Source organism: Artemia sp. Qi Xiang Cuo, chromosome 11 (assembly GCF_049724085.1).
Source record: "Artemia sp. Qi Xiang Cuo chromosome 11, ASM4972408v1, whole genome shotgun sequence".
Classification (NCBI taxonomy): Eukaryota; Metazoa; Arthropoda; class Branchiopoda; order Anostraca; family Artemiidae; genus Artemia; species Artemia sp. Qi Xiang Cuo.
The window spans coordinates 18,115,401-18,132,517 of NC_142804.1; the positions used below are offsets into that span (position 1 = coordinate 18,115,401).

Sequence of the window (17,117 nt, forward strand, 5' to 3'; positions counted from 1 at the left end):
TACAGTGCTGAATTACATATTCATTCCTTTCTTCTTGATTTATACACATATACAGAATCCAGAAAAAAAAAATCATTTGATACAATTTTTCAACTTCAATTTGAAAAGAAGATAGAATATACAATCAACAAAGTTGGGAATATAGTGGATACCAATTTGCTTCAGACGTTTTTCGTTGAACGAGCGGCTTCCCTACTTTACGTTTTTTCCCTCTTTGGCTTTCCTAAGACATTGGACACAGATTTTTAGAAATAGCCATTACACTCAGACGTCGACATGTTAGAAGAATTTGCCTATGTGGAAAACATGACCCTTGTATCCCTCAGGGTAAAAGGTCCCAAATTATTTTAATATAAATCGGAAAAATACAAAAAGTTTAAACCTGTACGAGCGTAGCTAATAGTTACCCGTAGTCACTTCACACCCCTCTATGCTGTAATTTCTGTTTAGCGTAAAGATAGGTATGTTGTGTTTTCTTCAAACCAAAATCATGCGGGGATTTTTAATCAGTGTGATTAGGTGGCAAAACGTAGGCCTGGGAAACTTCTTTCAAGAACGAGATACGTTTTTACTGGGTGATAAACGGGCAGGTTGACTCCATTTTAAAATCAAACTAAGTCCAAGTCCAGGAAATTTACAAAATAGCCGAAAACTGATTCGGTCCGAAAACGTATAGTCCTAACTCGGTGCAAATATTTCCTAAGTTCAAGCTGCGGATGATTATGTGCTACAAGAACGAGTAAAATATATTTTGATCCCCTTTTTGGTCTGTATTAGTATATTTGAAACAATCAATTTAATTTCATTTTTGTAACGTATGGAAAAAATTTGTCGGTTCCTTCTTCTTTTTACATTCAATCCTTTGAAAACTATTGAAAATCATGGGCGTAGCTCCAATATTTTTATTTGGGAGGCAAGAGAGGGTTCACATTCGGGGAGTCAGGGGGTATGTTATGTCTTTCAGAAGAAAGGAATATTGGAACATATGTGAAAAATACAAGTCTAAATGTGTTTTAAAGAGGTCTGAAAATTTCTTTTGGGAAATTATTTTATAATTGACATGGAACACCCAATGGAAAAAAGTAAAGGCGGCATGTCTCTGCCCTAAGTCTTGAATAGCACATTTTTCTTCAAGCGGTAGTGAAGAAACGTTAATATTGAGCAAAAACGCTACTCGGTTAATTTAAAAAAAAATAAAAAATTACACAATCAAACAAACATAAAATGTAAGTACTGATGCTCGGCTTTTACTAAAATCGTTAGCAATGAGTTACTGCAGATGACAGTAGTGTAGTGTAAACAAGCTTCCGGGTGGGTGATGGTAAATTTCATATAAGCTCGGGTTTTTGCCAGCTTTACCACTAATATTAAAGTGCCTATCCTCCTTCAACTTCCCTCATATCCCGCGTCCAGCACAGGAGACTAATTCTCGCAGTTGGACGTCCCCGTGCATAGCGTCATTCAGTTGCATACGATTTGGAAATGCTGTCGTAGCAAACCAAAAAGTACACCTATTCGAAATCGAAATCGAATTTCGATAATCAAAACCTTACAAAGGACTCCTCCTTGAACAAGAAGGAAAATTGTAGGCATAGACAGTAGGCAGGGAGCTATTAGCTCCCCTCCTTTATACAATAATAGCGTTGTAGAGCCACAGCAGGCTGTATTACAGAGTTGTGCGTTTCGTGGAATTGATGTTACGTTATTGAACAATGCTCATGATACCCTGAGTCTCAGCAAGTCGTTTCCCTGAGCTGAGGAAATTTTTTTTCGACTGGCTATTGCGTATCATAAGATTCGTCGTTCGTTTAATGGTAATAAAATTGAAAAACTTGTGTTTCATGCCCGTTCTAAACAACCCTCTACTGTTTATCTCCAATTGCTTCAAATCTTAGACTGACAGGTCAAGCTCTTATTTAATATTTCGCTGAAAAAGCGCCTTTATAAGGTGCTTGTTACGCAACATATTCAGTCGTTAATCTATCTCCCATTTGGCCAGTCCTTTCGGAAGGGGATAAAAGCGCTCTCTCTTCTTATTATTATAAATCTTGAGAGCACCTCCTTGATCTCTCTCTTTGGGCCAGAAATTCAAGAGTAACCTCAAAATATGGAGCTACAGGTCCCCTCACCGCCGTTATTGAAAGACGAAATGAATTCAAAAATTCCGTTGGTCCAAAACCATGATTTTTCTGTGTTATTTTCTTAAAGTGTAATTTATTGATTCGCTGGAAGATCTTATTTTTTGTTACTGTGTATATTGTGTTACATTCCATTATGTTTTTTTATTTTCTTTTTCCTCTTTTTTTATTCATTCATCCATTCCCACATCCTAAACATTTAAAGCTTCATTCATTTCAAATATAGCATTCATTTCAGTATTTCAAATCATCTACATTTTTTTCTAATCCTTCAATTCGTGGCGCCAGATAGAGCTAAATATCCGACTTGCCGCTAGTCTTTTATCAAAGTTTTTAAATGGCTATTGGATCTTCTTTTGAAAGCTTCAACAGAGAAACTTTTGGGGATAATTTCCTCAGGATCGAAGTGCAACGTCGGATGAAGCTGTTCTTTAAGTACTCTGCTCTCCGCTTGCCAGCCTCAAGATAGTTGGATCGAACTGTGCGCCTTGGTTTCTTGTTGGTTGGACAATTGGAGGCACAGTACAAGAAAGAACCTTTATCATAGAGAGTTCCACATTCAAATGTGATACCATGTTCATGCAGCCTCTGTTTTCCCCCTTTGGACAAAAGGAACAGCCTTTACTTCGCTAGTCATAGATTCTCAAATGGCAAGCTTGAAAATTGTATTCAAACCTACTACTGTATTCAAATCTACTATTTTCCACCTAACTTTTAAAATTTCCTACTTAAAATTTTTATAGACAATTCTTTGCATCTTCCCAGAAGCACTAAAGATGGGGAAAGATTTCGGAGGATTGCAAGATTCTTCCATGTATCCCATTCTAATCTCCCAAGTTCAAAAACAAGGCTGTTGAAAACAAATACTCTGTAGTTTATTAAAATATCAAATTTTAACCAAATTTCAAAAATACATGATTATGTCTGACTTTTTGTTTTCTCGATGAACAGACTAGCTGAATATTCACGAGACAATGTCTGTATCCATTAAAATTACTGAAAGTTTTATTTGACGAAGTTGACGTCCGATTAAATATTTATTACTCTTTTAAATGACATATAAGCTGTTCCTCAAAAAAATATTCTCCTTAGTTGAACTTGATTATTTATTCGCTGAACGTCTATTCTTGACAATGTGTAAAAATGGACTCAAACAGCTACTATATGCCGCTATTGTCACCTGTATTCACTTCGTCAAGCTGCCTTTTTAGGTATCTTTTCATAAAAAATAAAGATTAATGCCTTTATTTTGTCAAACTGGGAACAGGTAAGATTTTCCACATTATTTAGATGTGGTAGCTCCACTCTTTCATATGATTTAGAATCCATCCGTCTGAAAATCAGGGAAATAAATTGCATTCATTCATTAATTATGAATTATGCTAAGATATGTATAAAAACGATTTTTTTCATATATTTGATTATCCGGATTTTGTACAACAATTATTCCAGATAATCGAATTTCTACTGTATTTTAAAACTTTGCGAGAATTTTAAATCTAAAATCACTAACTCACGGGGCATTCACCAAATATCAATATCATAAATGAAGTCAAACTGCTAACTTACATGGCTGGCAAGCATGGTTGGCGACATTGTATCCTGCTCATCTTTGGGGAGTTCCTCAATCTTCAGACTCAATGTCTAAAAAAGAAAAATGACATACAACTACAACATGGACATCGCACCGCAGCTTATTACAAGGGACGAAGCATAAATTAAAAAAAAACAAAAAAACAAAACAAAAAAAAACAGGCAAATTATGTGGAAGCTAGATTGATCTAAAATCGAGAGTCCAGGAAAGCGTCAATTTTTATTTGAGCTCCCAAATTAACTTGGGATCTTAAGAGACAATACTTTAAAAGGGACCAAGTCCTATGTCATCTAGGGTCATATAGGTATTTATTTCCATTACACTTTCCTGAGTCCAGCCAAATTCCCAGAGCAGTTTGTACAGTAGGTAGAACATAAGCGGACTTGATAAAATACCAGGGTAGGATGATGTTTTCGACTTACCCTAAAGATGGTGCTTTCACTACCATGTCAACTGTGCCATCTTAAAACTAAAGATTTCTTTAGCATGAACTAAAAATCTGACACCACTAAATCAAATCAGTTTTAAGCTGCGAATTTTTTTAGTTATCAAATAATGCTATCAAATATAACCTTTGATAAGTATTATTTTATCATGTTCTAGGGAGATAAAGACAAAGCTAGGATCAATATAGGGTAATTCTTGTGCTTTAATTTACGAACCCCAAACACCAATCGTGGTTACATATAGCTTACTTCTCAAAAGAAAGGGCACGTCACATCCTAACTGAAAACAAGAAAGGGAGCAGATTCGATGTATTAATTAATGCGTAACTTAAGAACTAAGGAAAACAAGCTTAAACAATACGCTTATTAAAAAAAATCATCTGAATTAGCATATGATGATCCTTGTGCTATGGTGCATGGCCCTAAATCTATATAATGCGCAACATGATAATTATAACCGTGTAATAACCAAATCACATTGGACAATATTAAGATTTGAGTTTTTATCGTTTGTGTTCTGTTCGTATTTTCTCTTTTCTTTATATCCATTATTTAGTTTAGCATAGTTTTTTTTTCTTTTGTTATTTGTCTCTCTTTTTTCCTTTTCTGTTTCTTTCAATAACGAATTTTGGGTGTTAAACCGAAATATTCAGATCTTTGTTATTGTTAATAAATAAAAAAAGAAGCAGTTTTGTTATTTTTCCATCGTCTTATTCAAATATCCCACCCGTTTTGTTATGTTTTTTACTTCGTTTTAACCGTACTTTCTATTAAATCCCAATTATTTGTTTACTTATTTCATACGTAAAAATTTCAAAATAATAACACAAGTAACTAAAATATCAACAGTTATATTCATTTGAAGCTTTATTATGTGAATTCAACTTTATTTTTTCCTTCATTTTTCACAATAAAGGAAAATCAGGCGACAAGCCTAAAAAACCTTCGGAAAGGGGCATAGATGTCGAGGAACATTCGAGCAGGATAGCGAACAGGAATCCCCCTGGGAAAAATACCAACACTTAGCAATCTTAGCAACACAAATAAGGGGCAATAAAGCCAAATAACAGAGTAAAAATACTATTCCTGGTGTGATTGGTGTCCAAAAAAGGTAAAAAAAAGGAATGACAAATATTTTTGTTTAATACTCAACAAATTATTAAATTTTATAAATAATAATAATTAAATTATTAAAAAATTATGAAATAATAAACAAATTATTCAATATCTAACAAAATAATATTAGCGACCCGGCAAAAGTTTTCTAGGATTTGAAACCAGCTCGCGGTCCATACGTTGGGAAACACAGTTCTAAGACGAGTTTCAGAGTTGTGATCCCCCCCCAATAGATTCTAAAAAGTACATATTTTGGTATTTTCATTTAAAAAATCAATAAAGACAAAATTGCCTCCCCCCCCTTGGAATTTGAAAAATACTTTTTTTGCGGAATCATGAAAAAAGGCAAAAAATTACTTTCCCCTCTCCCCCTCTAATATTTTCCTGGATTGGCACTACAAGAAGCAAGACTTTTTTATATAGAAAATTAAACTTAATAGGTTATTCGACTGTCATCATGATTCGTAATAGCGCATTTGGAAAAATAAGCTAAATAGCAATAATTTTAATTTCAATAAGTTTGTCATCTCAATGAGGCAATCTTTCATAGTCATTAATTTAAAAAAACTTTTCCACAAAACAAAGTTTTTCAAAGAAAAGTAAAGAGCTCCATTAAACCAAAAATGGGAAGAAATAAAGTCAAGTAATCTTCCAAGCGTAAAACTACCACAAATCGCTATCAATAAACAAATGAAACTCAACCGAACAGAAATTAGAATAAATAGCCGAGTCGAACTAGAAACGAGCAAAAATTAACATTAGTAAGGCTGATAACCTTCATGTCATCTAAAGGCCAGAACATAATTTGCACTTGAATGAAAACAAAATACGTTTTAAATGTTTTCCTTTTTTTACTTAAATAAATAAAAAAAAAATCAAAATTTTAAGGAATAAATATCAGTTTATATATATTAAACTGACAATCAATGGTTATTTGGGGTTATCATTTCAGGCATGGGGGTTATCAGCCCTACTAATAGGCCTATTATATTTTGCTCGTTTTGAGTTTGACTGGGCTATTTATGCTAATTTCTGTTCGTTTTGAGTTTCAATTATTTATCGAGAGTGATTTGTGGTAGTTTTACGCTTTGAAGATTATTTGACTTTATTTCTGCCCATTTTTGGCTTAATGGAGCTCTTTAATTTTCTTAAAAAAAAATAGTTTTGTGGAATTTTTTTAAATTAATACAAATATAAGGCAGCATCATTCAGCCAGGGGGGCTGGAGCCCCACCCCCTGACCTCCCTTATGGGCACCCATGTACTCTGGTCAACAGTAACTAAAACTCTAAAAAAGAGATTTGAATAACAATTATTACATTCCAAAATCCGACTACTACGTAGCCTCCAACTATACAAAAATTAATTAAGTTTAAAGTTACCCATCTAAAGCTACAAGCCTGAGATGATTCTCTGGATTTTCAAAAAAAACGATATTGTCTGGATTATATCTGGACTGAGATATTTTTGGATTTTATCTGGATCAAACAGTTGTTTTACGTGGGAGGATCTTTCCATAGAGGAATTTTTCATGGGGAAGGGAATTTTTCATGAAGGGGGTGCCGGATTTCCCAGCATTATTTAAAAAACGATCAGAAATTAAATTAAAAAAAAATGTTTCTTCAACTGAAAGTAAGAAAGAACATGTAAAACTTTAATAACAGAAATTATTACATATATTAGTGGGTTCGCCCTGTCGTCAATACATCGTTCTTTACGCAAAAGTATTTCTTGGTACTTGGTGATTCAGGGGATTGTGAACCAAATTTTTTTTTAAATTTTAAAGTGAAGAGCGTTGTATTGACAAAGGGGAGAACCCCCGCATATACGTAATAACATATACGTAATAAAAAAAACAATAAAAAAAACAAGCGATACGGATCAATAGTAATCGAAACTTTTAAAAACTGAATTTGATGTCAATAAATGTATCAAAAGAATATGTTTATGATGCTGATTCTAAATATATAAGTTTTATTAAGTTTAGTATTACTCATCAAAGGCTACGAGCCTGAGAAAATTTACCCGATTTTTTAAAGAGGGGGAAACAACCCCTACAAGTGAAAGAATTTTAATGAAAATCACACCGTCAGATTCAGCGTATCAGAAAATCCTATTACACAGGTTTCAAGCTCATTTCTGCAAAAATCTGAAATTTTGTATTTTTTACCAGATTAAAAATATATGAATATAGAAGTTATTTACGTAAGTTATTTTGTAGATTACGTCATAAACAAATTTATATACATCAATTTAGAAAATGAAAAGTAAAATTTTTATTCAAATTTTGTTTACTTATTCAATTACTGTTAGCCAAAATAACAGCTGCATTAACTAAAAAACGATAAGAAATTAAATAAAAAAAACAACAAGTTTTTAAAACTTAAAATAAGGAGCGACATTAAAACCTAAAAAGAACAGAAATTATTCCGTATATGAAATGGGCTGTCCCCTCCTCAACGCCTCGCTCTTTACGCAAAAGATTTTTATTGTTTAAAAAAAACAAAGTTGTGAGACAGTAAAACTTTAGCGTAAAGAGCGAGGCGTTGAGGAGTGGACAGCCCCTTTCATATACGGAATAATTTCTGTTCGTTTTAAGTTTTAATGTCGCTCCTTACTTTCAGTTTAAAAAACTTGTTTTTTATTTAATTTCCAAAAAAAAACGAGTACTAGAAAAGCTTAGGAATAACTCACTTGCAGACAAATTACAATCTGCAACAGAGAATCCCTCATTGTGACCTTTATCAACAACAGCGTGAACGTCTGTTCAACAAACGCCATATTACACAACATCGCTGTTAGTGCGATGTTGAGAACTTTAAAGCAAGAAGTGACCTAAGTGGATCATCAAAGCCACCATCGTCGGGACTGGGCAAATTTAACACTTTCAGGGCCGAGTTGTAATCAACATATTTTTTGGTAATAATAACCCACAGGGCCGTATCTAGAATTTTTTCCGGGGGGGGGGGGGTATCACAAAAAAAGTCTAAAAAAAACACATCAAAAATTTGGTTATATGCATCTTGTTACGTTTTTAGGAGCCGGACAAACATTTAAGGGGGGGGGTCAAACCTCCTACCCCCCACCGTCCCTGGATACGGCCTTGTCCAATAAATGAACATTTTTGGAATGGTTATTACCCCAAACACACCCAATCAAAATTTTGAGATAGCCATTTTGTTCAACTTAGTTGAAAGTTCTGGAAATTATGTCTTTGAGGATAACAAACCCCAAATACCCCTCAGGGCAAGGGTTGTAAGTTATGCCCTGGAGGCATATAAGGTTTTTATAGAAAGTGTTGTTGTAGAAACTTCAAAAAAGCTCATCTGATTCGAAATTGAAAGGGCTAGTGCCCTTTTTAATAGTCGAAAGTGATTAGAGAGCAACTGAGGAAATGTGTTTGGGGAAATGGTGGAGAGCAACCACCATTTCCCCAATCACATCCAATCAAAATTTTGAGATGTCCATTTTGTTCAACGTAGTTGAAAGTTATGGAAATTATGTCTTTGAGGATGACAAACCCCCCAAACCCCTCAGGGCTAAGGCTGCAAGTTATGCCCTGGGGGCATATAAGGTTTTTATAGAAAGCATTTTCGTAGAAACTTCAAAAAGAGCTCATTCGATTGGAAATTGAAAGGGCTAGTGCCCTTTTTAATAGTCGGAAGTGAATGGAGGGTAACTAACATCCCTCTCACGCCCACCATTCCCCAAAACACATCCAATAAAAGTCTTGAGATAGCCATTTTGTTCAGCGTAGTTGAAAGTTCTGGAAATTAGTACTTTGAGGATGACAACCTCCCCCTCCCCCCAAGCCTTCAAGGCAATGGTTGCAAGTTGTGCTCTGGGGGCATATAAGGTTTTTTATAGAAAATGTTGTCGGTAGAAACTTCAAAAAGGGCTCATTCAAGTGGAAATTGAAAGGGCTAGTGCCCATTTTAATAGGCTAGTCAAACCTGATTGAAGGGCAACTAAGCCCCCTCTCAGGCCCACCATTTCCCCAAACACATCCAATCAAAATCTTGAGATAGCCATTTTTTTCAACGTAGTTGAAAGTTCTGGGTATTATGTCTTTGAGGATGATAAACCCCCAAACTCCTCAGGGCAAGGGTTGAAAGTTATGCCCTGGGGGCCTCTAAGGTTTTTTAAAGAGAGCGTTGTCATAGAAACTTCGAAAATGGCTCATTCAATTGGAAATTGAAAGGGCTAGTGCCCTTTTTAATAGTCAAAAGTGATTGGAGGAAAACTAACACCCCTCACGCGGCCACCATTTCCCCAAACACATCCAACAAAAATTTTGAGACAGCCATTTTGTTCAACTTAGTTGAAAAGTCCGGACAGTATGTCTTTGGGAATGACCATTCCCCCCACGGCCCTCAGCGAAAGGGTTGTAAGTTATGCCCTGGGGGAATATAAGCTACCCTCGGATCACTATGTCTCTTAAAAAGGGCACTAGAACTTCTGATAACCAGTCCCATGAGCCTTCTCTGTAGTTCATACGACCATCCTTTCCATAAAACTTTATATGCCCCCAGGACATAACTTACAACCCTTGCCCTGTGTATTTGGGGAGCAGGGGACAGGGGCGTCGCTTGGGGGTGGCATGGGGGGAGGGCAGTTGCGCCACCAATAATGTTGAGAAATTTTTTATACATCCCATGCCCTTTGACTATCCAGATAAGGACCACTCTTGTCCCCCAATAAAAATGCTGGAGATTCGCCCCTGACAGGGGAAAGGGGTTGTCATCCTCAAAGATATAATTTTCGATTGTACTGAACAAAATAGGTATCGCAAAATTTTGACTGGATGTGTTTGGAGAAATGATGGGCGGGGAGGGGTCTGGTTGCCCTCCAATTACTTTCGACTATTAAAAAGCGCCCCAGCCCTTTAAATTTCCAATTGATTAAGCCTCTTTCGAAGTTTCTATGACAAATCCTTAGATACGATGTGCTCTGGTCTAAAAAAAAAAAAAAAAAAAAAAAAAAAAAAAAAAAAAAAAAAAAAAACATTGTGCCCACATCACTCTTTACTTAGGCAACACTACTGAGCTGTCTATGATAAAAAAAAAATTGCCTATGAAACTATAGCCTAATATTGATAAAATATATTACCGTGATCAAAATGAAGGGGTAAAATTAAAGTAATAATAAATTAAATTAAATTGTTTAAATTCTCATGAAGTTAAATATATAAAACTATAACAAAATTGTAATGTGCACTCAGCATGGCCACCGGTGTTTGCACACGTCCCATGAGTTAAAAACCTTCTTTCAGTAATGGGGTAAATTGATTGGTGACGCGGAACGCCATCGTGGGAGGATCCTCTATAGGAAGACAACTGCAGCAGGGCGTAAGATCTTATCTATGGACAACAGCCTCTGCAAAAGGCTGCCTCGACCCTGTTTGGGTACCCGCAAGACTGAGGACCTTGCGGTCAACTCCATTCCCACTCTAATTCATATATGAATCACAATTAAATTTTGCGATTGAATTATAAGTATTTATAAACCTTCTCATAACTCATGACGTTTAAAAAATTCGTTTCATCAAGGGTCAGAGCTCTAGCGAGGTGGTTGAAATTGAATAAACGGTACATTTTTAGGTAGATATTTTGAAATTTTCCTTCAACAAGGATTGTTTTGAACAATCATAAAGGGGAAGAATCCCCCCCCCCCCCTATCTGACTGAATTGGAATTTTGTTTTAACCCAACGTGGAATTATTTAAAGCTTTTACCAAACAAAAACTACATAATTTTCAGTTCTTCGTTCTTTCCCTTTTTTTTCTATCTGTATAGCGTTTTTCCCTTTTTTTGTAATCTTTCTAATGTTTCAGCGGGCTAGTGTCATTTTTTTTTCTTGTTAATAAAGGCATCAAAACGTGAAACCAAAATATTCAGGCATTTCTTAGTTTGTTTTTCGCTGTCTTAGTTAACAGTTTAACCCAAAATATACATATCTATGTATGTTATTTATATATTAAAAGGAAGGCACTGTGATCTAAGAAACTATTAACCTTTATGCCATTAGAGTTAATTTATGGATACGCCCACTTCTTTTTACTGGCTTAATGCGATACAAAGGTGATAAGTAAAAAAAACGAGCCCTGATGAATCCACTAAACACAAGAGCAGGGCCATACATATTTACGCCAATTTACAACCAGTTTACATCATAACGTTCCAAAATGACATAAACATTCACCTTGTGCCGGCATAGTGGAACAACCCAAGTCTTCTTGTTCGAGAGTTCTCAGGTTCAATCCAGCGCGGTGCAAGGAAGTAACAATGTGGCATTATTTCATTAATTTTTTATCTTATACTGGGCAGATTACGTGTTTTATACTTTCCCTATTCACAGACAAGCTCTAGTCCATGTCATCTTTATTTCGCAGTAAGTCGGAAATGGAGTTCTCTGATTCACTGAATCAAAGAGCATAATGAAATTCTTATCATTGGAATCATTATAGAGAGTCGATTCTTTTGATTCATTAAATGAAAAAATAATTCTCTTAACATAAATTAAATGAAAAAAAAGTTTTTTTTTAACTGAAAGTAAGGAGCGACGTTAAAACTTAAAACAAACAGAAATTATTCCGTATATGAAAGGGGCTGTCCCCTCCTCAACGCCTCGCTCTTTACTCTAAAGTTTTTTATTGTTTTAAAAAATAGAGTTGTGAGACAGAGTCAAACTTTAGCGTTTACGGAATAATTTCCGTTCGTTTTAAGTTTTAATGTCGCTCCTTACTTTCATTTAAAAAATCTTGTTTTTGTTTAACTTAATTCTGAACCTTTTTGAATCAATACAGCTTTGATTTTGGCTCACCGTACATGAATGATTAAAACGAAATTTGCATATTAATTTTACTTTTTTTTATGATTTTTCGTACTATACGACAGATACGATACGATCGAATATTGTTCGAATCACAAACCCCTGAATTACAAAGGCCGCTTAATTAGAATAAATAGATCTTTAGAAAGTACTAAAAAAAACATCAGCTTAAAGAGCTATGTATTGACGAGGGGGCGAATCTCCTAATATATGTAATTATTTCTGTAAATTTTAAGTTTTAATGCTGCTCCATATTTTCAGTTGAAAAAAAATTGTTTTTTTTATTTAATTTCTGATCGATTTTTAAACAATTCTGGGAAATCCAGCGCCCGCTTCATAGAAATGTCCCTTCCCCAATGAAAATATATATATATATATATATATATATATATATATATATATATATATATATATATATATATATATATATATATATATATATATATATATATATATATATATATATATATATATATATATATATATATATATATATATATATGGAGTTATGCATTCTTCTTTAAGCAGGGCAATATGATATTCTCAATAATGTTTAGCTGAGACGGAACGCACATGTATAGGAGAATAATACCTTAATCTGATCCACAAGAAGCTGTAAATAGGTGTCGGTTTCTGATATTTTGTTATCAAAGTCCAGAATTGTTGGCACAGTTTGAGACTGGTAACCCTGAAAAATAAAAGTATATAAAACTATATTTGTATATATATATATATATATATATATATATATATATATATATATATATATATATATATATATATATATATATATATATATATATATATATATATATATATATATATATATATATATATATATATATATATATATATATATATATATATATATATATACACATATATATATATACATATATATATATATATATATATATATATATATATATATATATATATATATATATATATATATATATATATATATATATATATATATATATATATATATATATATATATGTAAATATAAATATGTAAATATAATATATATATATATATATGTAAATGTAAATATAAATGTAAATATATATATGTAAATATTTATATATATTTAAATATATAAAAGTATGTAAAGCTTTATGTCTCTTTCAGCAGGAATCTTAAGCCTTATTGCACTTGAGGACATGTTAAATTTGTGATCAAAAAAATTATTCAGAGTACGACAGGAAAAAACAGTTTTGGAGATAAAACAATTTGGACCAAAAAAATTATCTAAAGTGAGGTTTTTGCCAGGGAAATCCTAGAATTTCAAGGTGACAGGTCCTTGCTTATAAAAAGTTGGAGTATCAGACCTGCGTTATGGACTAAGTTCATCCTAATTTTAGTTCTATTGCCTTTTCTTTTTTATAACCCTTGAAATTTGCAACCTTATAAACTTATCAATTTTTTTTTTTATCGCTTATCACTTTTTAAGAAAATTGGTGCTGCCAACAGGCCTATGAGTCGGTTGGAAAAGCAACAAAATTTGCTACATAGAGTATAGCTGGAGATCATTGACACTTGTCACCAGCAACGAACAGAAGGAATAAAAGAACAGAAAAGAAAAGGAATAAAAGAAAAAAATAAATAAAAGAAGAAAGAACTATACGCAGGTAGAGTTTTAGTTGTGACTAGGTCGGGCCAGCTACATAGGCGTCAGCGACCTCATCTGCAAAGCTGGAGCATAGTAAGTGCTGCCAAGAGTCTGCTCCAAACTTTCTTCAGTGCACAGACAAAATGTATATAATGCAGACGTCCAACTGAAATAATTTAATGGTACCAATCAATTTGATGCTTGTGTTCGTTTATCCCCAGCTTTTCAGGCTTCTAGCTCACATTAACGTCATCATACATAAACAAAAGGCATCCAGATACCCTACTCTTTTTTAACATTCGAAGATAGGGCACATATACATCTGTATCAAACATAAATTTGTAGATTTTCTTTATCTAACGAAGTAGTACTGTTTTTGAACGATTCTTATCTACTGTAGGGGCTGCCTGGCCATTAAGCTGCTAGTTTTCTAATTAAGCTAATGGCTCTGCAAATCTTCCTAGATTTGTTTCCTAGATTTCTTCAAGATAGACTTAGCTGCACAACCAGTGTCAGAGGTACTAAATATTTTGACGCGTATGACAGACCATTAGAGAGTATATTTTTACGGTGGTTGACAGATTAAACATAATATATAACATAAAACTTGCGTTTTGCCATGATTTTGCACCTGCATGAAACCACAGCCATGTTGCAAAAAGACGTCAAGTGACGAACTATAACTTTTTTTTATCCCTCTCTTTAATTTGTTTTTTTCAACACTAAGTAACACTGGGTTTACTTAAAAATATAGTATACATCATCGATTCCCTGAAGCAAACTTGTACGGGAGAAAACCCTCCTAATAAATCAATAAATGAAAAATAAAAAATAAATAAATCATAATTAGAGCTCAACTTACCGGATCCGAAAACCACCGAACCTCCAAACAGCACCCGTTAAAATTATAATATTTATAATCATAATCATATTCAGCTGCAACTAAACCCTCCTCAAAAACTTAACTTAACTGGCCCAGAATAATCCATCCACAATATACACATCAAAACAAAAGTTTTTTAACAATTTACGAATTTCCTGCAAACCCCCAACATTCCTCAAATCCTCTGACAAACTCTCCCAAACTAACAGAACAACATGGCGAATTGAAAACCTAGACCTAGACGCGACCATAGCTAGTCTTCGCACCAACTGAGAAGATCGTGGCAAATGATCATGAATAGTAGACGCAAGACTAAACATTCTTGAAAAACATGATGGTAACTCCGAAGCTAAATATTTAAACATAAACAAAGCATTATAGAATACGCATATTCCTGCAAACGGTAGAATTTTATACTTGCGGGTAAAGATGCCTCGCCGATATAGATATGCCAACTTTATTACCATGCAAAACTCTAATTGCCATATTCTGCGTTACACGGAGCGGATGGAGGTGAGTTACGAATGTTTTCAACCAAACCATACAACACTAAATTAGATATGGGTGAACTATAGAAAAATACAACATTCTCAGAATTTCACACGGAAAAATATACCTAAGTTTACTAATTCTAGGAAGTCTTTGCATTATACTCAAATTTTTAGGAATTTCCCCGAATTTTCAAAGATTTCTTCGAAAGAAAATTGGTTTTCACCAAAAATTAAAGTCCAAAAATCAAAGATTTTCTGGATATTTCATCCGAAGTTTTTGGGCCGATCGTCAAAATTGTGCTTGGTGGCGCTATTTCGAGAAACATCTGCGCAATTCCGTAATAGACATGTAAAAACCATGGCTCAACCGTGTTTGTCCATTTTCGGAATAAACAGCCAATTCAAAAACCAGCACTGTGATGGAATCCTAACATGAAAAAGTACAATGGGATCCGTGGATCGAGCATACGAAATACTATGAAGACTGGAATACTTTTTATCTTGGCTCACTACTTTTTAGTTCATAGAAGAAAGCTTCTTCTTCTTCTTTGGCTTCAAAGAATTTCGGGGCTAAGGCTTTGCTTTTCATCTTCTTCTTGCCAGACAAAATTCACCAAAGTGACGCGGGTCTTAGGACGGCTACCATATTGCTATATTATTTCACCTTAACTTTGGTAAGATCTCCCGGAATAATCTGCTCTCTTTCCTTGGTGGCACCTTGATATTCAGCCAATTACGCACGTCTGGCTTTAACTTCAATATTCAAGAAATTTTCCTTATGTTGTCTGGGATGAACTCAAGGAAGATTTGACAAAAAGATAAGCTAGAACTGATAAGAAATTTTGAAAAAAACGTAACATTACTTTTTATTGTTTTTTATCTCCATGGTAAATGTTGGTAACTATTAATAAGTATGGCGAGCACATACTACGGCATCCCCGGCAAGCGATGCGTTGAAGGTTTCATCAGCGCCTTCTCCGAAAAATTGGCAAGCTGAGGAACTACTTCGGAAACATAGACAACCCCTCAGTGTAGGGTGCTGGAGCGTTTGCTCAATGAAATGCCTAACTACCCAGTCGTTTATCGCTGGGGAATTGTTGCGTTACAACATAGACAAAATGTGTGTCTCAGAAAATCGAATCAACGGCATTGTGGAAGGCTAAGAGATTAGAACTCGTGAGGACGACGCTTCTTTCTCCTTTTTCAACTCCGGATCCCTTGATGGATCTGCGTATGGGGGAGTGGGCATCATTTAAGCCCCCTATCAGCGAAATCACTTCTAGAGTGGGAACCTATCTCACATAGAGTAGCAAGAGCGCGATTCAAAGGCCACCTATTCAACATATCAGTTATTGTAGTTTATGCTCCAACCAGAGACGCACCGGAGGGTGAAGCAGATCTTTTTTTCCAAGTTCTAACTTGTACACTTAAGAAAGTCCCAAAACAAGACCTCATCTTTATCGGAGGCGACTTTAACGCCAGAATTGGGGGAAAAGTATCCAATGCTGAGTCTGTCATTTGCCACTTCGGTCTTGGAGCTAGATGTAGCAGGGGATCAAGACTTCTTCACTTTCCCATGACGAATGATTTGGTCATTACCAATACCTTATTCAAACACAAGCCCAGCCACAGAGCCACATGGCATTCAAGAGATGGTAGAGCAAAAAGCCAGATTGATTACATCCTCATATCCCCCGTTGGAAATCAATGGCAACGAATAGTAGATCGTATATTGGAGCAGATACTGGCTCGAAACATGGGTCGGATCGTCTTCTAGTCAAGTTAGATCTAAAGTTACGACTTGCAGCACGCCCCAAGAGGAAACCTCCACGAATATTTGATACCAATCGCTTCAATGATCCTAATATACGACAGGCATTCTGCTTAGAGTTGTCTAACCGCTTTGAAGCTCTCCAAGTGCAAGCGAACGACGAGCAAACTCAAAGTTTGGATGAAGAGTGGTTGACCATACGCAATACAATACACGAGGCTGCGGAAGCTACGAT

At 34.7% G+C, this 17,117-nt stretch overlaps 1 protein-coding gene across 1 annotated transcript in view; it reads right to left on the reverse strand.

The window, feature by feature from the left end:
• The window catches only part of LOC148946718 (oxysterol-binding protein-related protein 9), a 159,889-nt gene that overhangs the window by 92,165 nt on the left and 50,607 nt on the right, over window positions 1-17,117 (reverse strand). Inside the window, exons 3-4 of the mRNA XM_089096347.1 lie at window positions 12,716-12,811; window positions 3,708-3,782 (exon numbers count right to left, since the gene is read on the reverse strand). Of these exons, the coding sequence (XP_088952473.1) occupies window positions 3,708-3,782; window positions 12,716-12,811 (171 nt within the window). The remainder of the gene's footprint in view (window positions 1-3,707; window positions 3,783-12,715; window positions 12,812-17,117) is intronic.